We start from the raw sequence: 23,241 nt of genomic DNA on the forward strand, positions 1-23,241 counted from the left end.
TCCAGCCTCCTGGATGTGCAGAAAAGCCAGGAGAAAGATTAAAGGATTGGAAATGATCCCTTAGTGAAAGACTCTCAGAGCTCAAGCTGTTTAGCTAACAATGATCAGGTTTAGGGGATGATTTGCTCACAGTCTATAAGTACTTACATGGGGAACAGAAAACTGACAATATGTGTCTTTTCAATCTAGCAGACAAATCTCACAGACTCGTAGACTTTAAGGCCATAAGGGACTATCATGATCATCTAGTCTGACCTCCTGCACATTGCAGGCCACAGAAACTCGCTCACCCACTCCTGTAATAGGCCTCTAACCTCTGGCTGAGTTACTGAAGTCCTCAAATCATGGTTTAAAGATTTCAAGTTACAGAGAATTCACCATTTACACTAGTTTAAACTTGCATGTCACCTGTGCCCCATGCTGCAGAGGAAAGCAACCCGCCCCCCCCCCCCCCAGGGTCTTTGCCAATCTGACTCAGGGGAAAATTCCTTCACAACCCCAAATATAGCGATCAGTTAGATCCTGAGTTTGTGGGCAAGACCCACCAGCCAGACACCTTGGAAAGAATTCTCTGTAGTAACTCAGAGCCTGCCTCATCCAGTGTCCCATCACTGGCCCTTGGAAATATTTGCTAATAGCAGATGCGGATTGGCTACATGCCATTGTAGGCAGTCCCATCATACCATCCCCTCCATAAACTTACCAAGCTCAGTCTTGAAGCCAGTTAGGTTTTTTGCACCTACTGCTCCCCTTGGAAGGCTGTTCCAGAACATCACTCCTTCTCTGATGGTTAGGAACCTTCACCTAATTTCAAGCCTAAAAGTGACAGTGACGTGGAAGAGGTGAACCTCTCCATGACCCTTGGACGTATGCAGCGACAGCAGATCAAGGAGCTGTGCACTAGCTTCACGCCGATGTTCTCAGCCACCCCAGGACGGACTGAATGGGCGTACCACTCCATTGACACAGGTAATGCTCACCCAATTAGAGCCCAACCTTACCGGGTGTCTCCTCAAGCTAAAACTGCTATAGAATGGGAGATCCAGGATATGCTACAGATAGGTGTAATCTGCCCCTCTGACAGTGAATGGGCATCTCCAGTGGTTCTAGTTCCCAAACCAGATGGAGAGATACGTTTTTGCGTGGACTACCGTAAGCTAAATGCTATAACTCGCCCAGACAACTATCCAATGCCACACACAGATGAACTATTGGAGAAACTGGGACATGCCCAGTTCATCTCTACCTTAGACTTAACCAAGGGGTACTGGCAGGTACCGCTAGATGAATCCGCCAAGGAAAGGTCAGCCTTCATCACCCATGTCAGGCTGTATGGATTTAATGTGCTCCCTTTCGGGCTGCGAAATGCACCCACCACCTTCCAAAAACTTGTAGATGGTCTTCTAGTGGGATTGGGAGAATCTGCCGTCGCCTACCTTGACGATGTGGCCATCTTTTCTGATTCATGGGCAGAACACCTGGAGCATCTGCAAAAAGTCTTCGAGCGCGTAAGGGAGGCAGGACTAACTGTTAAAGCTAAAAAGTATCAAATAGGCCTAAACAGAGTGACTTACCTTGGACACCAAGTGGGTCAAGGAACTATCAACCCCCTACAGGCCAAAGTGAGTGCTATCCAAAAGTGGCCTGTCCCAAAGTCAAAGAAACAGGTCCAATCCTTCTTAGGCTTGGCTGGATATTACAGGCGATTTGTATCGCATTACAGCCAAATCGCCACCCCACTTTGACAGACCTAACCAAAAAGAAACAGCCAAATGCAGTTCAGTGGACTGAAGAGTGTCAGAAGGCCTTTAACCAGCTTAAAGCGACACTCATGTCTGACCCCGTGCTAAGGGCCCCAGACTTTGACAAACCATTCCTAGTAACAACAGATGCGTCCGAGCGTGGTGTGGGAGCAGTGGCCAGAGGCACCAAAATCCTTTTCCCTGTAAAGGGTTTAGAAGCTCAGGTAACCTGGCTGATACCTGACCCAAAGGACCAATAAGGGGACAAGATACTTTCAAATCTTGGGGGGGCGGAGGGTAGGCTTTTGTTTGTGCTCTTTGTTTTGGTGTTGTTCGCTCTTGGGACTGAGAGGGACCAGACATCAATCCATGTTCTCCAAATCTTTCTGAACAAGTCTCTCATATTTCAAACTTGTAAGTAACAGCCAGGCAAGGCATATTAGTTTATTAGTTTATAGGGGAGGGATAGCTCAGTGGTTTGAGCATTGGCCTGCTAAATAGAGGGTTGTGAGTTCAATCCTTGAGAGGGCTGTTTAGGGATCTGGGACAAAAATCTGTTTGGGGGCTATAGAAGGGAGTTGGACTAGATGACCTTCTGAGGTCCCTTCCAATCCTGATATTCTATGAGTGGTATCTAGAAATTCTATCTCTGCATCCCATCCTGAGGTGACAAGTTTCCAGTCAATGTTGAAATCCCTCATTATTATTGGCTTTGGGGGGGAGGGATAGCTCAGTGACTTGAGCATTGGTCTGCTAAACCCAGGGTTGAGAGTTCAATCCTTGAGTGGGGGATTTGGGGATTTAGTTGGGGATTGGTCCTGCTTTGAGCAGGAGGTTGGACTAGATGACCTTCTGAGGTCCCTTCTAACCCTAATATTCTATGATCTTTGTTTTCTCAACTTGTGAATTTTACCTTTGCTAGAGGGAGGTTTATCCCTGTTTTGTTGTAACTTTGAACTAAGGCAAGAGGGGGTTCCTCTGGGCTCTTTGAATCTGATTACCCTGTAAAGTTATCTTCCATCCTGATTTTACAGAGATGATTTTTACATTTTCTTTTTAATAAAATCCTTCTTTTAAGAACCTCACTGATTTTTCCCAGGGGTTTGGGTCTTTGATCACTTTGTAACCAATTGGTTAGGATATTATTCTCAAGCCTCCCCAGGAAAGGGGGTGTAGGGGCTTGGGGGGATATTTTGGGGGAAGAGGAACTCCAAGTGGTCCTTTCCCTGTTTCTTGTTAAATCACTTGGTGGTGGCAGCGTACCAGGTTTTAACCTAAGCTGGTAGAAATAAGCTTAGGGGGCTTTCATGCAGGTCCCCACATCTGTACCCTAGAGTTCAGAATGGGGAAGGAACCCTGACAGTCTCCTACAACCAGTTCTTCTATGAGGTCCTCATTACTCACCAATATCAAACCTAAAATGGCATAATCTCTTGTTGGTTCAGCAACTATTTTGTGAAGAAATCTGTCAGCTATCACATCCAGGAAAATCTGGGCCCTACTATTATTAGTAGCACTTGTCCTCCAATATATATCTGGGAAATTAAAGTCTGCCATAGTCACACAATTTCCAATAATATTTATTTCATTAAAACATTTAAGAGCTCTCTCTCCAGATCCAGATTAAATCCAGAGGGTCTGTAGCACACCCCAAGCACTATCCCAGGAGAACCTCTAGTAGCTTTCTTCCCAAAAGTGATTTTGGCCCAAACAGACTCTGTCTTACCTATTCAATCACTTCTAATTACTTTGCAGTCTAACGCCTCATTAATATACATTGCTACTCCACAACCTTTACCTTTATTTCTGTCTTTCCTGAATAGCACATGCTCTTCAATACCTGTATTCAAGTCATGACTGAAGCTAGACAAAAGGTGTAAATGTTGAACATTGAGATAATTTACCATTGGAACAACTTACTAAGAGATGTGGTGGATGGTTCATCACTGGCAATCTTTAAATCAAGATTGGATGTTTTTCTATCAAATCTGTTCTAGTTCAAAGAGGAATTATTTAGGGGCAGTTCTCTGGCCTGTGTTACAGGTCAGACTAGATGATCACAGTGGTCCCTTATGGCCTGGGAATCTATGAAAAGCTTGGAAACATGGCCCTTTCACAGCTCAGAAACCAGAATCTGAAGGAAAAGAATGCAAAATGTGTTATTTTAAATGTTTCATGATTTTTCAGTCAATTCCATGATTTTCAGTGGGGAGGGGATGACTAATGATTTCTGAGCACTGGGGAATGAGAACATTGATATCGCAAGAGCAGGGGTGGGCAAACTACGGCCCATGGGCCACATCCGGCCTGCGGGACCGTCCAGCCCAGCCCCCGAGCTCCTGGCCCGGGAGGCTAGCCCCAGGCCCCTCCCCGACTGTCCCCCCTCCCCCGCAGCCTCAGCTCGCTTGCTCCACTGTCGGCGCAATGCTCTGGGCGGCGGGGCTGTGAGCTCCTCTGTGCTGTGTGGTGGTGGCGGTGGCAGCATGGCCCGACTGTAGCACCACCAGCCACTGGTGCTCCAGGCAGTGCGGTAAGGGAGCAGGGAGAGGAGGAGTTGGATAGAGGGCAGGGAGTTTGGGGTGGTGGTCAGGGGGCGGGGGTCAGGAGGGAAACAGGGGATGAATGGGGGCAGGGGCCCCGGGGGCAGTCAGGAAGGAGGGGGAGTTGGATGGGGCAGCAGGGGGCAGTCAGGGGCAGGGATTCCAGGGGCAGTCAGGGGACAGGGAGAAGGGGTGATTGGATGGGGCAGGGGTCCCGGGGGGGCCATCAGGAATGAAAGGAGGGTTTGGATGGGGTGGCGGGGGTCCGGGGGCAGTCAGGGGACAGGGAGCAGGGATGTGTGGATTGGGGCAGGGGTCCCAGAGGGGCCGTCAGGGAACAGGGGGGTTCGATGGGGCAGGAGTTCCGGGGAGGCAGATAGGAGGTGGGGGCTGGGCCACAACCCCCTCCCCTAACCGGCCCTCTATACAATTTACAAAACCCAATGCGGCCCTCAGGCCAAAAAGTTTGCCTGCCCCTGCGCTGGAGCCTCGAATAGAGCCAGGCAAAACATTTTCAACAAACTTTCATTCAACAAAAAAAGCATTTTTCAGTGTCTCAAATTTTTGTTAAATTTGGGCTGAATTCAACAGACAGTTTTAGTCAGAATTTTTTTTTTTTTTGAAAGAGTCGAAACATTTTGCTTTGACTTGATTTTTAATGGTGCTTTGATTTTAAATTTGGCCAGCTTTTCTTAAAAAAAACCCAAAAAAACAAAAAACAAAAAAACACACACAAACCAAAAAGGGGTGAAAAACACCTGAAATGGCCAGATTGAAATGAAAAAACACAAAATAAAAATTCGTTTTGTCAACTGAAAAGGTTTGGTTGATTCAAAACCATTTTTTTCTTCATCGATTCAGTAAAAAAAATTGAAAAATAAAGTTCTTTGAATTGGACTTTTTGTCCAGATTTTTCAGTTTGTCCATGACCAGAAAACCCTATTGTTTGCTCAGCTCCAGCCCTGCACGTCCTTCCCCATGTCCAAATATCCTCCCCTAAACCTAACCTACATGGGTGTTAATAACCTGTGGTGTTGGGGCAGCGTGCAGCTGTCTGGAGGCAATTGTCCTAATAAAGTTAGCCCCTCAGGAGGCTGATGAAATGAGGGCCAGATGTACAGTTGGCAAAGGGAAATTAGGTGGTGTTGCTAGAACGCAGGGACAGAGGCAGCATTACCTCTGTGTTACAGATGGAGATGCTGCGGCACCAGGTAGAGGCGAATTGGCTGGTTCTGCAGGCTTGTCCATTCAGCAAGCACTGAGGTGAAGCCTGGGTTCTTGCACTCAAGTGACCTTAGCCCTCTGCTTCCTTGGCTGAAAATCAGGGGTGATGCTTCAGAACGGAGCTTTGAGGCTCCACTAAACAGCTTGTAAAGTTTTATTACAGCCCGTCAGCAGTAGGAAGGAGCTAACCACCTCAGGGCCTCTACCTATCCATTAGCCACACAGCATTCAGCAGCATTGGGAGCTGTTTAAAAAGAAGCCCTTTGCATATCCCCATGAACTCAACTGAGCAGTGTAATCTGCATTCGTTCTGCTACACATCATCTGCTGTGCTAGAGCCCACGGGCTACAGGTCTATGACAGGGTGGTGTTAGGCCCATAGCTCACGCTGTGTAGGGTCACATTTTTAGCTCTGGAGGTCCTCGGTTCAATACCTGGTGGCAACCAAGATGGCTCTGCTTACACAGTTGTACAACCTGCCTCAGAAAAATCCTCCATATCTTTTGGCCCAGAACAATCTCAAACCAAGATCTATTGACACAGTGCAGCCAAGAGGATCTAAGTACCATACTTTCCAGGAGGCACTGGAGATGGATCGGTCACGTGCTTCGGATGGAAACTGATTCCATCACCAGGATAGCAATAAAATGGACACCTAAAGACAAGTGAAAACGAGGCCGCCCGAAAACAACATGGCGAAGAGCTGTGGAAGCCAAGCTGAAAAACATGGGGCACAGCTGGGAAAGTATTGAAAGACTTGCCAGAAACAGACTGGAGTGGAGGAGCTTCGTCATTGCCCTAATACGCCAGAGGCATAATAGGAACATGATGATGATGATGATGCATCCAACTACTCATGCCAATGCGCTGACCTGGTGCATAGGACTGTAGCTAGTCCCAGAGGATTGATGGGGCCAGGTGCATTGTATACTTGGTTTTAATGCAATGTTCTGCAAAATAAGAAAAGCGTGGGAAACTAGCCACGTTTCATATCGGACCTGGGCACCATTTTTTCAAATGGAATTTTTTTTCCATACAAAAACTGCCTTTTTTTCTAAAATGAAATTTTTCATGAAAAATTTTCAACATCAACATTTTTCATTTTCTACACAAAAATTCTACACACTTTATTGATATTTTTATTGAAAATACTACTGAAAACATCATAATGATTATAATTTTTTTTTAAATGAAAACCCAGTTTTCGGTAAATGAAACATTTCAATCAGGGCCGGCTCTAGGCACCAGGAAAGCAAGCAGTTGCTTGGGGCAGCAAATTTGCAGGGTCTCAAGAATCCAGCCTGGGAGCTGAGAACCAACAGGGGGCCCTGGGAGCTGTAGTTCCTTGGCTAGCTCCCTACCTATAGATCCGGCCCTGGAGCAGGGAAAGAACTACATTTCCCAGCATTCCCTCGGCAGCAATTAACAGGAAAGGGAGGGGGAAGGAGTGTGGAACTGAAACCTCATGCTGCAGCTTGCTGTGAATGGTAGGGACAGAGCCAGCTCTAGGTTTTTTGCTGCCCCCCACCCCAGCCCTGGGCTCCCCCCCGCACCACCGTGTTGCCCCAGCCCTGGACTCTCCCCCTCCCATACCCCCTGCCACCCCAGCTCTGGCCCCCACTTGCACCCCCCTGCCACCCCAGCCCTGGGCTCTCCCCCCCGCCCGCATCCCCTGCTGCCCCAGCCCTGGGCTCTCCCCCCACCCGCACCTCCTGCTGCCCCAGCCCTGGGCTCTTTCCCCCCCCACTCGCACCTCCTGCCACCCCAGCCCTGGGCTCTTCCCCCCCCACCCGCACCTCCTGCTGCCCCAGCCCTGGGCTCTTTCCCCCCCCACTCGCACCTCCTGCCGCCCCAGCCCTGGGCTCTTCCCCCCCCACTCGCACCTCCTGCCGCCCCAGCCCTGGGCTCTTCCCCCCCCACCCGCACCTCTTGCTGCCCCAGCCCTGGGCTCTCCCCCAAAGAAAGAATTGGGTGGACTAAATGGACAGTGCACCTCTCTATCTGAAGCCTAGCAAGGGAGATCCCACTAGAATTTAAAATGAAAAGTAAGGGAGGGAAGGCTCTACTAGGACCTGGGCAGCTTTAGATACAGTACCAGGCACACAGGAGGATTTACACTTCTGAGCCATGGAAGCAGAAATTGACATTTCTTTTCCAGATTTAGCTAATATTCAGAAAGGAAATCTAGCACCTGCCTTCCAGATTTGAACACCCTCAAAATTCAGGAGTGCTCAAGCTCAGTTTGGGCAGCTGTTACTTCATTTCTCCCAAATCAAATATATTGATCCACTGTAACTCGCTGTAGAAAAAGTAGAATAAATTGAGCAAGAAATGCTTCCCAGTGGTTATTAGGACTGGAATTGCTATTTTCATCAGCCATTGCTTTTTTATTATTATTATTATGTTTAAGTTTTAGTTTTATTTGTTTAAAAGGAAGACAGTGATATTGCATTGGCAAATTCCCCTTAGAAACAAAGAATGGAACAAAAGAATAATAAAGGCACCTCAACTTTTCTTCATTTATGTAGGACAGTCTTATAATATGCATCCAGATATTCTCCAATCACACAAGCTGAAAACTGTTCCATTTACTGCAGTTCTGTAATGATATGGAAACCAATCCTGTCTGTGTTCTGTGCACATCCAAAATTCCTGCTGAATGACCCGCCCTGGGAGCGAGTTACCAGTGACCCAGGGCTGGGGCGGCAGGAGGGTGCAGTTGGGAGGGGGGGGGGAGAGAGAGAGCCCAGGGCTGGGGGGGAGGGGGGGGGCAGCCAAAATTTTTTTTGCTTGGGGCAGCAAAAATCCTAGAGCTGGCCCTGGTTTCAATAAAATTTTGATTAAAAAGTTTATTAAAAAAAATTGCAAAAAAATTCACTAAAAGAAAAAAAGGTCAATTTCAAGTTCTTCAAAATGAAAACAATGTAGACATTTAGTCATTTTTGACAAAACTAGTTTTCCTTTTCTTGGCCAACTCTGTTTCAGATGTTAGTTGGTTCTCTCTGTGTCTCTCCTTTTAGTTGTCCCACATTAACAAAAAGCCACAACAATTGTTTTGGAAACAGTGGGGAAAATGTATTTTTTTCACCCCTGCATAACTCCAAAGCGGTTGAACAGATCCAGCTAAAACTTAAAAAAATAAAAAAATAAAAAAAAATCAGGCAGATGCAAAGCTTTGAAAATGTCAAAAGTTACTTGTGTTGCAGTGTTTATAATGGAAATGTAATAAAGGATTACAATCCTAACGACAGTGGCTGCAGCCAGACTTCACAATTATTAACTACTATCATTAATAATAAATAATTTATATGGCACCATAACATGGCATGATGCTTTACAGAGATTAAAAACTATATAGGCTTCCTGCCCCAAAAAGTTTACAGTCTATGGGCTTGATTTTAACAGTTCCATTGACTTTAACAGCACAGGATCAGGACCTATTTGAGTCATATCTAGGACATGAAGATAGTCAAAGGAAGGAGGCAGGGAATGAAAGGATGGGCATTAAGACAAATATAAAAGAATAACATGATCACATAATAACAATACCCATGTGTACTGATATTTCTAAATAGAGACCAGGGTAACAAAGAACAGCTCAGGGTGTGGGAGTCGATAGTTTGACATGTGGTGGTGACATCCAAACGATACACTGAATTTATTGTGCATTCTGCCCACAAATCCATCTAACAGTCAAATCCCCGGATGCCTCAGGATGCCAGAAAAACATGTCCCTCTTTCCTCCTGGAGATGAATTTCCTCCCACAGTTTCACTGAATGGGCAACAGTCTCCTCCTGTACTGAGGAGACTGGGGAAGGAGTTTGTTGACTTTGGACTTTGTTTCACTTTGCTATGAACTCTTCCTGTCCAGAATTCAGAGCTTCCCAGTGGTTCTAGCCCTGGACTGTCCCATTATTACTCTTCATAATTGAGCCCCAGCCATGGCCCAGGACCCCATTGAGCTAGGTGCTCCACAGACACAGAACAAAAAGACAGTCTCTGACCCATGTGAACTGACAATAGGAGCTATCCCAAGGAACTGGACTTTAAAATCATGGCAGTAGGATGTAGGAACAAGCTGTTTACAGACAGTTTTAAAAGTAAGATGTGTTAGCGCAGCTTTCCTGTCGCAGTGAGCCTTGCACAGTTACTTTCAAGCTACTAAGGCAGCCTAGTTTTAAAGGCAGAAGGATATGAAAAATAACATTGATACAATCGTTTAAAAGAATGTTTTTAAGAGCAATATAAGTCAAAAGACAGGTCTTTTGTGTTACAATTAAGATATTATTTACAAAAACATAAGAACTGGGGACATATAAAAGTAGATTTCTCCCCAGTAGAAAATCCATATAAGGAAATTACAAGATAAACAGATCTCTGGTTAAAAGAAAACAAAATCAAATAGCTACATTGTCTGAACTAGTTCCTACATAGTTACAGGGACATGATAATGGGAGGTTAAGGAGGGGAAAGGAAGTGACCTAGCAAATCTCCCTAGATGATTGGAAGGCTATAATGCTGTGCTACTAAGAATAGAGCATGCTTCTCCTTCCGGAGAAATGATATTTTCACACAAAAGAATACAAAACAAAATAGAGACACAATTCTGATCCAAATGCTGGAGGGGACATCAGGATGTAGGGGAGCATCTCTGTATCATCTGGGATTGCCTCAAGTCAAAAAGTTTCTGGGCTGAAGTTGGAGAATTGACGCACAAGTTATTTCAGAAACACATTCCCCAAATCTATAACACGCTGGTGTCAAGGAAAGGTTCGGGGTTGCTGAAATGACACAAAGGCAGGAGCCTGTTTAGGATTCTTGTCACTGCTGCCAAGGGATGCAGAACAAAATGGTGTCTGTGGAAAGAGAAATGATCCGAAGAAAGAGCCTCACTATCTGTGTGAGATTATCCGTGAATTCTCCAAGGGAAGATGGGGCAAATGGGTTGAACTGATGAAAAAAGAAAATTGATATAACTTTTACCAAAGCAATTTGTCTGCCTACTGAAATGCAGAATGTGTTGTGTCTCTGCTCAGCTGTATTCCTTCACTCTTTGTATCTGTCACCTTAAAACAGTGCCCCTTTGGAAACTCCAGCCACGACACGTATCCCACACCACAGCATCGCATGTTCTGCACACTCTCTTTCTCTGTCAGAGGAACCTTCTTCTAACAAAACTGTATTTTCACAGCTTGATTTCTTTATAAGCGCAGTTTCATTATCAGACTCACCATGAGAAAGAGCCAAAGAAGCCTGCACAGAGAAGATGCTTCTGCAGACAGTGATGTGAACTCTGCTGGCTCCCAGAGAAAACCTCTCCTATGGGCAGGCCACTCCATAATTGCCCACTGCGCAGTTTCTGGCACCTTCCTGTTAAGTGTCTAGTTCTGGCCACTGCTGGAGATTGAGCTGGAGGGACCATGTGTCAGAGCCAGTCTGATAATTCCTGTTCTGATGTCTTCAGCTCAATAGCTCTTGCAGCCTCCACAAGCTGGAGTTTTGTTGCAATATAGTCCAAGTTTCATTAGACACTTGTGCCTTTCCAGTGCATTCAGCTATACTTCACCTGTGTGTTTTGTTTTGACCCAAAATAATGAACAGCGTCTTTAATTAGACTAAAGCAGACTGAGTAGTGTAAAAACAAGGCGAACAGTTCCTTGAACTGAAGACCAGCTTTCAAATTGTTTTGTTCGTGCCCTGTTATTTGTAAACAGTTCTCCAAATAGAGCTTTGCCCAAACCAGTGTTCATGGCCAGAAGCCTTTAGCTGAGATTTGCTTGAGAAATGAACAAAATTTGTTTTGCAGCAAAAGAAAATGAATTGTGGATGGAAGCAGTTTATAAAGGTCAGGTCAGTCCGCCAATCAAGGAACAGAATCTGTACCATGTGATATTCCTTACCTCTATATTGAAACACTGTGGAGGCACTCATACAATATGGTGACAGGGGCCATAGATAGATAGATGATCCAGACAGACAAACGGCACAGCTCAAAGCAGAAAATCACAACTACTGCATAACTGATGGAAAACTTCTACATTTTGCGAACAATCCCAATTTCAAATATGTTCATAAAAACTATTCAAACCATTTCAAATAATAAACATTTTCTTAGAAATTGTCACCTGATGGCACAGAAGTCACTCACAGAGAAAACAGCTAACTCTGCGTAACGCTGCTTTCAGACAGTCCTGTGAAGTATCAGCCTCCTTCCCGCACTGCTGGCCAGCAGTTCTGCTGAACGCTGCACAGCCACGAAGCCCAGCACTTTGGACAGGACACAGAGGAGAACCCTGTATCCAGCTGGAAATGCTGCAGGCGTTTTCAGGGGACAGAAGCTGATAGTGCCAATCCTTCCATGAGTGCTGCTCACCAGGGTCATTCTGCAGCCCAGTGAGCTCCGGATGCACAGCGCCCCTTCCTGCATGCTGAGGCTCTAGGCGCCACACGGTCTCAGCAAATGGACTCCCTGCGGCTCTGCCCTCCTCAGACTGGCCCTGCCATGTGTCGGTGGATCTGCTTAGGCCAAAAAGAGCTTGGCTGTAGCTGCTCTTAGCCTAGGCCAATAGAGATGTACTGGGCAAGCCCAGAGAGGGACCATCACAGGTACTGTCTGACACCACTCATCTTGCAGTGCTGCAGGTTTCTTATGAAGAAAAGCAAATGCTCCCGAAGGGGCTACAAATGCCCAGTCAAAAGCCAAGGCCAGAGTCTGGCTAGGACATCACCAGGCTTCTAAGGCTGCATGATGTCAGGGAAGCCTTGATTTGCCTTTGTCCCTCTGCTCTGGAGACACTGCCAGGGAGGAGACATGCTGCATCCCAGCCGTGAGGGTCCATGCACCCAGCCTCCCTGGGAGAAGTTGCTCCACCTCTGAGCAACCTCCCACACACACCCTGGGCTCCAGGACTCCGCTGGTGCAGCTGTGAGTCCCTTGAACTGACCCGAGTTCTGGGGGAGGAACAAACTCTGGAGACTGAGACCCAGGTAGTTGGAGCCAGGGGAGCAGAACCACGGCAGCACCCAGCTCCCTGTTCTGAGGCAGAGATATCAATCAATGGGCTGGTTGTGATATAGGGAACAGGGTAACAAGGGATGGGCTGAAGGGAATGTAACCCACCCCAGAGCACTTTGCCTCCAGCTGCAGAATCAGGGAATCTCCAGCCCCCGGCTCTGGCCTCTCATCAGCTCAGCTCCGACACCAAGACAAACTGGAGCTGGGGCTGGTGTTTGGTTCAAAGGTTTTGTTAATGACAATCCATGTCCCCTGTGGGTGCAGCTCGGCCCCATGTGTCACGGATGAGCTGGGGGGGGGGAGGTTCTCTCACAGCCACAGCTGCGCAGGCCAGCGCAGAGAGACAGTGACATTAATAACTGGGGGGAGGGGCTATTTACACAGGAAAGCAGGAGCGACAACCCCCCTTTTCTAAATGTATCAGCCCAGGGGGATCCGCTGGATCCGTGTCGGATTCGACAAACTGCACGAGAGAGAGACGGGGATTAGTGCTGGGGAGAGGAGCCAGGCTCAGCGGCCCTGTGTGATGCACAGCCCTGGCAGTGCAGTCCAAACTGTGCACACACACACACACACCCCTACACACACTCTCTCTCTCTCTCTCATACCCACACATACATGCACACACCTGCACACTCACAAGCAGGCACACAACCACTCACACACTCTCACACATATGCACTGCACATACACATGTATATGCACACACACATACATGTACACACACATGCACACACACACACTCATGCATGTACACAGTGTGCACACACATGCATGTATACACACACTTGCGCTCACACACACAACCACTCATGCGCTCTCTTCTCTCCTGGTCTGCAGGAATCGGTTCCAGGGAGAAGACAGAAGTTCAGTTTCTGCCCCATAAAAGCCTTCACCTCCCAGATGACACTGTCCCCAGGGGCCCAGCCAGTCCTGATCTTGATGCTGGGGGTGTTTTTTTGATGCAGATACCTGAGCTGCTGGACACAGGGCTGAGACCCTGGAACTAATATCATACAGGCCAATGATGCGTTAAAACAAAAGGTCTGAGTCTCACAGAAACCAAAGCCTCTGTACATAGTTCAGGCAATGGGAAGGAGCTTTAAAAGCGAACAGAATGTTAGGAACCATCGGGAAAGGGATAGATAATAAGACAGAAAATATCGTAATGCCACTATAGAAATCCATGGTACACCCACACCTTCAATACCCTGTGCAGTTCAGATCACCCCATCTCAAAAAAGATATATTAGAATTGAAAAAAGTACAGAGAAGGGCAATAAAAATTATTAGGGGAATGGAATAGCTTCCATTCGAGGAGAGATTAAAAAGACTGGGATAGTGCAGTTTGGAAAAGAGACGACTGAGGGGAGATGTGATAGATGTAAATAAAATGATGACTGGTGTGGAGAAAATGAATCAGGAAGTGTTATTTATGTCTTCACATAACATAAGAACCAGGGGTCACCCAATAAAATTAATAGGCAATGGGTTGAAAACAAACATAAGGAAGTAATTTTTCACACAACGCACAGGGAGCATGTAGAACTCTTTGCCAGACGATGTTGTGAAGGCCAAAACTATAACTGGGTTCAATAAAGAACTAGATAAGTTCCTGGAGGATAGGTCCATCAATGGTCATTAGCCAAGATTGGTTGGGACAGAAACCCCATGCTTTGGGTGTCCCTAAAACTCTAACTGCTAGATGCTGTGGCCGGACGACAGGGGGTGGATCCCTCAAAAACTGCTCTATTCTGTTCATTCCCTCTGAAGCATCTGGCACAGGCCACTGTCAGAAGACAAAATACTGGGCTAGATGGACAATTGGCCTGACCTGATATGGCCATTCTTATGTCTTTATGTTCAGGGAGGAACTGGTTAGAATCTGAAGTTCAGCAACTTGTGTGAAAGTGAGCATGACAGATTTTGTGATGCTAAGGGCAGGAAGGAGTGAGAGCAACAGAATACAGACAATGCATTTCAAAAAAGCAAATTTCAATAACTCAGAGAATTGATAGGTAAGGTCCCATTGGAAGGAAATCTAAGGGAAAAAGGAGTTATAGAGGCAGTTTCTAAAAGAGACAATATAACAGCAACCTCAAGGTAGAATAGTAAGACACCAATATAGCTGCATCAGGAGTTCTTTAATAACCTGAAAATCAAAAAGGAATGGAACAAAAAGTAGAAACAAGGACAAATTGCTAGGGATTAATACAAAAGAATAGCACAAAGCATGTAGGGACAAAATCAGAAAGGCTAAGACACAAAATGAGTTACACCTAGCAAGAGACATAAAGGGCAATAAGACGAGGTTCTGTAAATACATTAGAAGAGTAAGAAGGTAGAAAGTGCAGGTCCAGTATTCAATGGGGAAAAAAGAGCAATAATGGATGACACATATAAGTCTGAAGTGTTTAAGGCCATTTTTGCTTCAGTCTTCACTAAAATGGTGGACTGTGACCAGGTGATTAACACTGTTAACATTAACGAAGGGGAAGGAACACAAGCCAGAATAAGGGAAAATGGGTTAAAGAATATTTAGATAAGATAGATGAAGTATTCAAGTTGCCAGGGCCTGGTGAAATTCACCCTGGGGTACTTAAGGAAATAGCTGAAGTAATTTAAGGAACAAGCTGAAGCAATTTCTGAACCGTTAGAATTATCTTTGAGAACTCATGGAGGATGGGTGAGATCCCAGAGGACTGGAGAACGGTGAACATAGCACTTATCTTTAAAAAGGGGAAAGGAAATTACAAACTAATCAGCCTACCTTCAATATCCAGAAAGATATGGAATAAATGATTAAACAAACAATTTGTAAGCACCTAGAGGATAATAGGATAAGTGACAACCAGCATAGATTTGTCAACAATAAATCATGCCAAACCCCAATCTAATTTCCCTTTTTGATAGGGTTACTGCCTAGTGGCTGGGGGAGGAAGTAGACATAATAAATCTTGACTAGCGAAGCTTTTGACGCATTGCCACATGACATTCTCATAAGCAAACTAGGAAAATGGGGTCCAGAGGAAATTACTACAAAGTGAGTGCACAACTGGTTAAACCGTATTCAAAGAGTAGTTATCAATGATTTTATATCAGACTAGGAATATGTATCCAGCGGGGTCCCACAGGTCTGTCCTCAGTCCAGTACTATTCAATGTTTCTGTTAATGACTTGTATGATGACTTATAAAATCTAAAATCTCTGGACGACACCAAGCTGGGAGGGGTTGCAAGCACTACGGAAGACAGGATTAGACTTCAAAATGACCTTGACAAATTAGAAAATTGGTCCAAAATCAATAAGATGAAATTCAGTAAAAACAAGTGCAAAGAACTACACTTAGAAAGAAAAAAAATGAAATGCACAAAGACAAAATGAGGAATAACTGTCTAGGCAACCGTACAGCAAGAAAGGATCTGGGGCTTATGCTGGATCACAAATTGAATAAGAGTCAACGTGATGCAGTTGAAAAAAGGGGAAATTTCACTCTGGGATGTATTAACAGGAGCATCATATGAAAGACACAGGGGGTGTTTGTCCTGCTCTATTCAGCACTGGTGAGGCCTCAGCTGGAATACTGTGTCCAGTTTTGGGTACCACACTTTGAAAAAGAGGGGATCAAATTGGAGAGAGTCGAGAGGAGAGCAACAAGTGGTAAGAGGCTTAGAAAACTTTGCCTGTAAAGATAGGTTGCAAGAACTGGGCATGTTTAACCCAGAGATCAGAAGACCAAGGGGGGACCTAATAACAGTCTTCAAATATTTTAATGGCTCTTTTAAAGAGGAAGGCCATCCATTGTTCTCCATGCCCACTGTAAGTGGAATAAGAATAGGCTGTTTGCAGCAATGGAGATTTAGGTTGCATATTAGGAAAAGCTTTGTAACTATAAGGCTAGTTCAGCACTGGAACAGGTTACTAGGAGACTGTGGAGTTCCTGACACTGGAGGCTTTAAAGAAGAGGTCAGACAAACACCTGTCAGGAATGGTCTAGGCCTCAGCACAGGTGGATAGACTAGATGGCCTCTTGAGATCCCTTCTAACCCTACATTGTTACAATTCTATAAAGCACACATGAAGCACATACACAAAACACATACAATCACAGATGCACACACACACCTCCTTCTTAAGCCATCAAATTTCCATGTCCCCAGGGTCCTGAACAATCAGTTATCCTACAAGCCAGCTGTCCCCCGACACTCCCCTGTCCCCATAACCCAGCCAATCATACAACCCTCCCCACCCCACCCCTGTCTCTGGGGGCCCTGCCAGAGGGGTCGGTGACTCTAGAAGTTCTGGCTGGGGTAGTGCCACAAGGGCAGGAAGGTGTCAGGGTTCTCGCCGGAGTGGGTTCTCTCGTGTCTCTTGTGGTGGGAGCTGCGGCTGAAGCTCTTCCCACAGTAGATGCAGATGTAGGGCTTCTCGCCCGTATGGATGCGCTGGTGCTGGGTCAGGGTGGATTTGTCAGTGAAGCTCTTCCCACAGTCGGGGCACTTGTAGGGTTTCTCCCCGGTGTGGATGCGTTGGTGCCGGGTCAGGTTGGAGCTGACGCTGAAGCGCTTCCCGCAGTGAGTGCATTTGAAGGGTTTCTCTCCTGTGTGAATCCGCATGTGTTTGACCAGGTCCGAGTTCTGGCTGAAGCTCTGCCAGCACTCAGCGCACGTGTTCGGAATCTCGATGGTCGGTGTCCGCTTCTTGACCTTGATCTCCTTGGCCTTGGCCACGGCGGCCTCCCCGCTCCGGTGGGAGCACTTGCTCCGGCCTTTGGCAGGCGGGTTCCGCAGGTGCCGCTTGCGGTGGGAGCTGCGGCTGAAGCTCTTCCCACAGTCAGCGCATTTGTAGGGCTTCTCGCCGGTGTGGGTGCGCTGGTGCTGGGTCAGGGTCGACTTGTCCGTGAAGCTCTTCCCGCAGATGGGGCACTTGTAGGGCTTCTCACCCGTGTGGATGCGCTGGTGCCGCACGAAGTTGGAGCTGACACGGAAGCTCTTCCCGCAGTAGCTGCACTCGTAGGGGGTCTCGCCGGTGTGGATGCGCTGGTGGGTGATGAGTGTGGAGCTCTGCCGGAAGCTCTTGCCGCAGTCAGTGCAGATGAAAGGCTTGTCACCCGTGTGGATGCGCTGGTGGTTCACCAGATCCGAGCTGTGCAGGAAGCTCTTCCCACACTCAGAGCACAGGTTGGGTCTGTCACCCTTGGGCAGAGGCTGGTAGACCAGGGTCTCCTCCTCCGGGGGGCTGCGCTTTGGCTTCTCTGACTTACGCTTGTTCTTGGGCTTCTTCTTCTCCAGGGTCTTGGCCACATTCCCCTTGGACTTTTTGGGTGACATTTCAGGTTGCTACTTTCACTCGACCCCTGGGGCCTGCGTAGAAATATTCGTCTCTTTGTGCTCACTCACAGCGCTGTCATCTGCTGGAACAGAGAGAGAGCCCAGGCATGAGCCATTACTTCAGGGAGGGACTGTCTACTGCTTTGTGTTCGTACAGCACCCAGCATGATGGGCCCCACTCTTGGTTGGTCCTGAGACCCTGTATAATAAAGCCCTGATTAATAAAAATAAATTCATATCCCAGCAGTGCCTACAGATTTTCCCTGAGATCAGGGCCCCATTGTGCCAGGCACTCCACAGACACACAGAGAAAGACAGTCCCTGCCCCCAAAAGCTTCATCTAAATAGACAAGACAAAAGGATGGGGGGGGGGGGAACAGAGACAAAGGAACCACCCCCATGCCACTAGTTTGTGTTGCCTCTGGCAGTTTAGCTAGGTATTTATATGGCCCTCATCACTGCAGTATCTCAGCACCTCAACTCTTTAATGTATTTCCCCTCACATAACCCCATGAGGTAGGCCCCTGCCACTGCCCCCACTGTACAGATGGGAACAGAGACACCGATGCCCAGGGTCACACAGTCGCTTCCAAAAAATCCTGCTGTGGTTCAACCACAAGTAACTGAGCTTGATTACCAGGGAGGGTCCCTGGCCTGCATGGTGCAGGAGGTCAGACTAGATCAGTGGTCTCCAACCTTTTTATGCCCAACATCACTTTTTGAATGTAAGGGCAACCCAGAATCTAACCTGCCCCTTCCCCAAAGCTCTGCCCCACGCACTCCATCCCCACCACATCTCCATTGCTCCCTCTCCCCCACCCTCACTCACTTTCACCAGGCTGGGGTAGGGGATTGGGATTCAGGAAGGGGGCTCTGAGCTGGGGCCGAGGGGTTCGCAGTGTCGGAGGGAGCTCTGTGCAGAGCCTGAGGCAGGGGGTTGGGATGCAGGAGGGGGTGAGGAGTGCAAACTCTGGGAGGGAGTTTGGATGCAGGAGGGGGCTCCGGGCTAGGACACAGTGTTGGGGTGCAGGACGGAGTACAGGGTGCTGGCTCTGGGAGGGGGGTCAGGGCTGGGGCTTGGGGTGCAGGAGGGGATATGGGGCACTGGTTACAGGAGCAGGGTCAGGGCTGGGGTGCAGCCTCCTGCTGGGCAGCACTTATCTCTGTCAGCTCCTGGTCGGCGGTGCTGCGTGGCTGCCACTAAGGCAGGCTCCCTGCCTACCCTGGCCCCACACTGCTCCCACAAGGGCCCAATGAGCCCCTGCAGCCCCTGGGGGGGACGGGGTTCACATGACTCCATGCGCTGCCCCTCTCTGCAAGCACCGCCCCTGCAGCTCCCGTTGGCTACAGCTCCCCTTTCCCAGCCAATGGGAGCACCATGCAGGCCAGGGACCCTCCCTGGTAATCAAGCCAATGGGAGCTGCGGGGGTGGTGCTTGCAGGCAGGAGCAGTGCATGAAGGGAGATCCCTGTGCCCCCGCCCCCAGGGCCATGGCAGGCAGCCGGGGCAGGCAGGGAGCCTGCCTTAGCGGCAGCCCCACTACACCACTGGAGATCGCGATTGACTGGGAGATCCTCTAGGATCAACCAGTCGATCGTGATCGACCAGTTGGTGACCACTGGACTAGATGAACACAGTGGTCCCTTCTGCCTTAACAACAATAAGCTGAACACAGTCTATTCCCAGTCCACAGCCCTCCACTAGTCCAGCCCCTCTACCCAGAACTGGAGGACAGGAACCTGAGAGAGAAGAATGGGAAATGTAAAAACAAATTATAGTAGTTTGTTTTAGCATTTCCTAGGGTTTTCCCAGCATCCAGCACAAGATAGAAAATCACCAAGACATTTTTAATACCCCTTCCCCCCTGAATAAGGGAGTCTGAATCAAAGCCGCTTTGGGAATTCCCCTGACACTGTCCCCAGGACAGCACACTCCCGCAACAGGTGGGGACTAGGCAGGCAGGACCAATTAAACCCATGTGTTTGTGACTGACGTGCTCAGCTCAATTTCTCATTTCACAGGGCTCGGATATCATACTGATGGGCGCAGTCCACGAACCTAAACAGAACAGTGCATTTTCCCAGTTTTTATGTTCACAAATTGTCCTTGGACGGGCAGCAAAATTCTCAAACCTGCTTGTTCTTCAGAATTAGGAGCACAGGGTGACAGCAGCCCTCGGACCAATGGGCCCATCTAGCCTGGTATCCCACCCTTCTTGCTGCCCAGTTCATACTAGTGGGGCCTCTGGAGCAGTATCTCCATTTCTCAGCTACCTCACCTCGGACTAGGATCATGTCAGTGTCGAGTACCCGATAGTTCAGGGGAAGGTGTGAGGAATCCAATCATGGGCAATTATGGACTACCCTGCACATACAGAGACAGTCTCACTAAGCCCAGGCAGTCAGAGGTTAATTTTTGCCTTGAAGCAAGAGCATAGATATCCCTTATATACTCTAGCTAATTATGAGTGTTCTTCAGTGAGTATCTCTGGGCCCATGGATTGTTCTGAATGGTGAGTACTGTCAGTGCAACTCATGCCGATTTTGGTTACTTTGATAAAAATAATAATGAAAAAATGCTTACCTCTTAGAGCACACAAGTCACATGTTGTTGCTTCTATTTTCTGATTGGATGAGGAGGCTTTTCAAGGCAGGGACAGTGTATGTCTCTCTGTGTGTACAGCACCCAGCAGATTCCAGCAGAATATTATGGCCAATGCTACGAGATGAAATTGACATGGTGTTGGTTAGATCCATGAATCTTCCAATCAGAGAGAAGAGACGATACTATGTGACCCCTGCAAGTAACCAGTTATGAACTGCACAATGCACAGTTACCTTTGCGTTGACCCTCTCTATCTAAGTACCTCTATGGCATCTATCAGCAAAGAATGTGAGCACTCCAGTGTAGCCTCCCACTCCTGCTGAGGTAGGGAAATGTTATCATCTCTATTTTACAGATGGGCAAACTGAGGCACAGAGAAATGTAAGGCCAGTAATTTCCAAGGTGATGAATGACTTTGGGTGCCCAACTTGCAACCCCTTTAAGGGTCCTGATTTTCATACAATGCTGAGCACCCACTTGCTGAAAATCAGGCTCTTTTGTGGGGTCGCAAGCTGGGCACTCAGAAATCACTAGTCACTTCCAAAACTCTTGGTGTAAGTGAAGTGCCCACGGTAGTACGGCGAACCTCAGACAGAGCTGGACCCAGCCCACCTGAGAGCCCTGCGGAGTCTTAACTCATCCCTCCTGCCAACTTACAGCAGGGCAAAACTGCAAATTACCTAGTCAAACAAATCTTTCCCAAACGTGCCCAGACTGAGAACTCGCCTTTCAGAAGCACTGAGCACTGCCTGAGCGCCGGAGAGGGCGGACACCAGGCACGAGAGGCGCTGGACTGGCAGTGATCTGGCTGGTAATTAGCTCTAATGCCTCCGGATGAAATTCACCCCAGGGCAGGGGGGTAGCAGGACGCCTGGCACCACTTCAATTCTGCGTTAGGCGGGGGTAGGGGGAGCTTGGGGGGGTCACGGAGGGCAGCAGCTCCGGAACTCGCAGACCCCCGCCCCCCGGGAGCGGAGCTGTGGCGAGGAGGGGCCGGTGGTGCAGAGTCACTTTCCTGCCCGGCCCAGGCACTTTCCCCCGGGTCTCTCCCCTCACCTGCAGGCTCCGGCTCAGGGGCTGGTGTCAGCAGAGCCCGGAGCTGCCCCAGGGGCTGGTTCCAGCCCCCGGAGAAAGTCCCCCAGGCTGGGCACAGAGGGGCGCTAGGGAAGGGCTCTCCCCGCACACACCCCGCGGAGCAGCAGCGGCTCAGCCTGGAAGGGAATCCGGACTCACAATGGAGGCAGCAGCAGCCTCTGACCCAGGAAGCTCAACCCTGATATCCTGAGTGGAGAAATACAGAGAGAGCCGCCTCCCCCGGCTTTGCAATAACCAGAGACCTCTAGCGACAAACTCTAGGGGCACCGGCTCCCTGCGCTCCCCCAGGGACAGAAACGCGGCGCAGGGTGACCGGCCCACAGTCCTGACCAGAGAGCCCACAGGCACAGCCCGGCTGGACCAGACCCCAGCGCCAGGTGGAGCCCCGTGTCCTGGCTCCGGCATTGGCAGAACCAGATGCTCCAGGAAGGTGCAAGAGCCCTGCAGTAACAGGCAGATGTGTGAAAACCTGTCCCCCCTCCAGTATTGGTCTCATCCTGGGCTCTAGCTAGAGATCAGCTCACTCCCTTCATTAGGGAGTTCAGTGTCCCTTCAGAAATGTTTGTTGTCGTTGATTATGGGACCTCTGGATAGTCTTGCTGTCCACAGAAATGTCCAATCCCTTTTGAATCTTGCTAAGTCTGTGGCTTTCAACCACTTCCTGTGGCAATGAGTTCCCTGGGTTAATTACATATCGTGTGAACAAGTTTTTCCTGTTAATTGGTTTTGAATTTCTCACCTTTTAATTTTGTGGCGCGTCCCTTGTTCTTAAGTTATAAGACTGGAAGAACAGAACTCCTGATCTCCCGTCTCTAGATCATTTATTATTTTATAGACTTTTACCCAGCCCCCTTTTATTCCTCTCCTTTCTAAGGTAACAATCCCAGTCTTTTCAGTCCATCTTCATATGAAGATTCTTCTGGGTCTTTGATCATTCTTCCTGTCCTTCTCTGAACCCTCCTCCCCCCCCCCCCCGAATATTCTCTGTATTGTTCGTCATCCCATCCCTTATGCACGTTAACATCTTGTTAGCTTTTTTGGCCTCAGTTGTGCATTAAACCAAGCTTTTCATAGAACTACCCACAAAGGTCCCTTTCTTGGGTTGATGCAGTTCATTCAGAATTCTGATTTAGAAGAGTTTAGAATGTGTCCCTCCAATGTGCATTACTTCACAATTGTCAGAAAGAACTTAATTGGCCATCATGTTGCCCATTCCCCTTGCTTAGTTAGGTCCCCAGAAACCTCCAGAGCAAAGAGATCAGAGACAGAGTCCCAGAGAAAGGTGTCACTTGATGCCATTCAGGAGCCCAGGCAGCCTCCTGTCAGGACTTGTGGTTTCTGTTCACAGCTCTGGAATGGGAGTGTTATCTAGTGGTTAAAGCAGGGAAGGCGATTAAAAATCAGAACTCCTGAGCTCTTTCCCTGGCTTTGGGAGGGGAGTATAGTCAAGCTCTTCCAGCAGTGGGTACAGTGAAGCACAAAGAATCAGCACATTCATTCTGAAGGGCGGAGTGGCTACATTTCTGCTCACTGGTATTAGGAACTTGGTTCTTCTTTGTGCTGTCGGAACTGCCTCATCTCTACAGTCAGAGGCGAAATGATGCTTGTTTGCCTTTTGGGGTAGAGGTAGGAAACCTTGCTCTCCAATAAGGGCTGGGAAGCACACAGCATCATTGATACCAGTGTGTGG

General features: G+C 48.1%; 2 protein-coding genes across 2 annotated transcripts in view; one reads left to right on the forward strand and one right to left on the reverse strand.

Moving 5' to 3' along the window:
- The window catches only part of LOC128848368 (zinc finger protein 345-like), a 36,031-nt gene extending 14,347 nt beyond the window's left edge, over nucleotides 1-21,684 (reverse strand). The window contains exons 1-3 of the mRNA XM_054048346.1: nucleotides 21,513-21,684; nucleotides 20,436-20,570; nucleotides 16,871-18,051 (exon numbers count right to left, since the gene is read on the reverse strand). Of these exons, the coding sequence (XP_053904321.1) occupies nucleotides 16,871-17,852 (982 nt within the window). The 5' untranslated portion in view covers nucleotides 17,853-18,051; nucleotides 20,436-20,570; nucleotides 21,513-21,684. The remainder of the gene's footprint in view (nucleotides 1-16,870; nucleotides 18,052-20,435; nucleotides 20,571-21,512) is intronic.
- The window catches only part of LOC128848319 (zinc finger protein 771-like), a 198,964-nt gene that overhangs the window by 118,570 nt on the left and 57,153 nt on the right, over nucleotides 1-23,241 (forward strand). The gene's annotated exons all lie outside the window — the stretch shown is intronic.

Source organism: Malaclemys terrapin, chromosome 13, assembly GCF_027887155.1.
Source record: "Malaclemys terrapin pileata isolate rMalTer1 chromosome 13, rMalTer1.hap1, whole genome shotgun sequence".
Taxonomy (NCBI): Eukaryota; Metazoa; Chordata; order Testudines; family Emydidae; genus Malaclemys; species Malaclemys terrapin.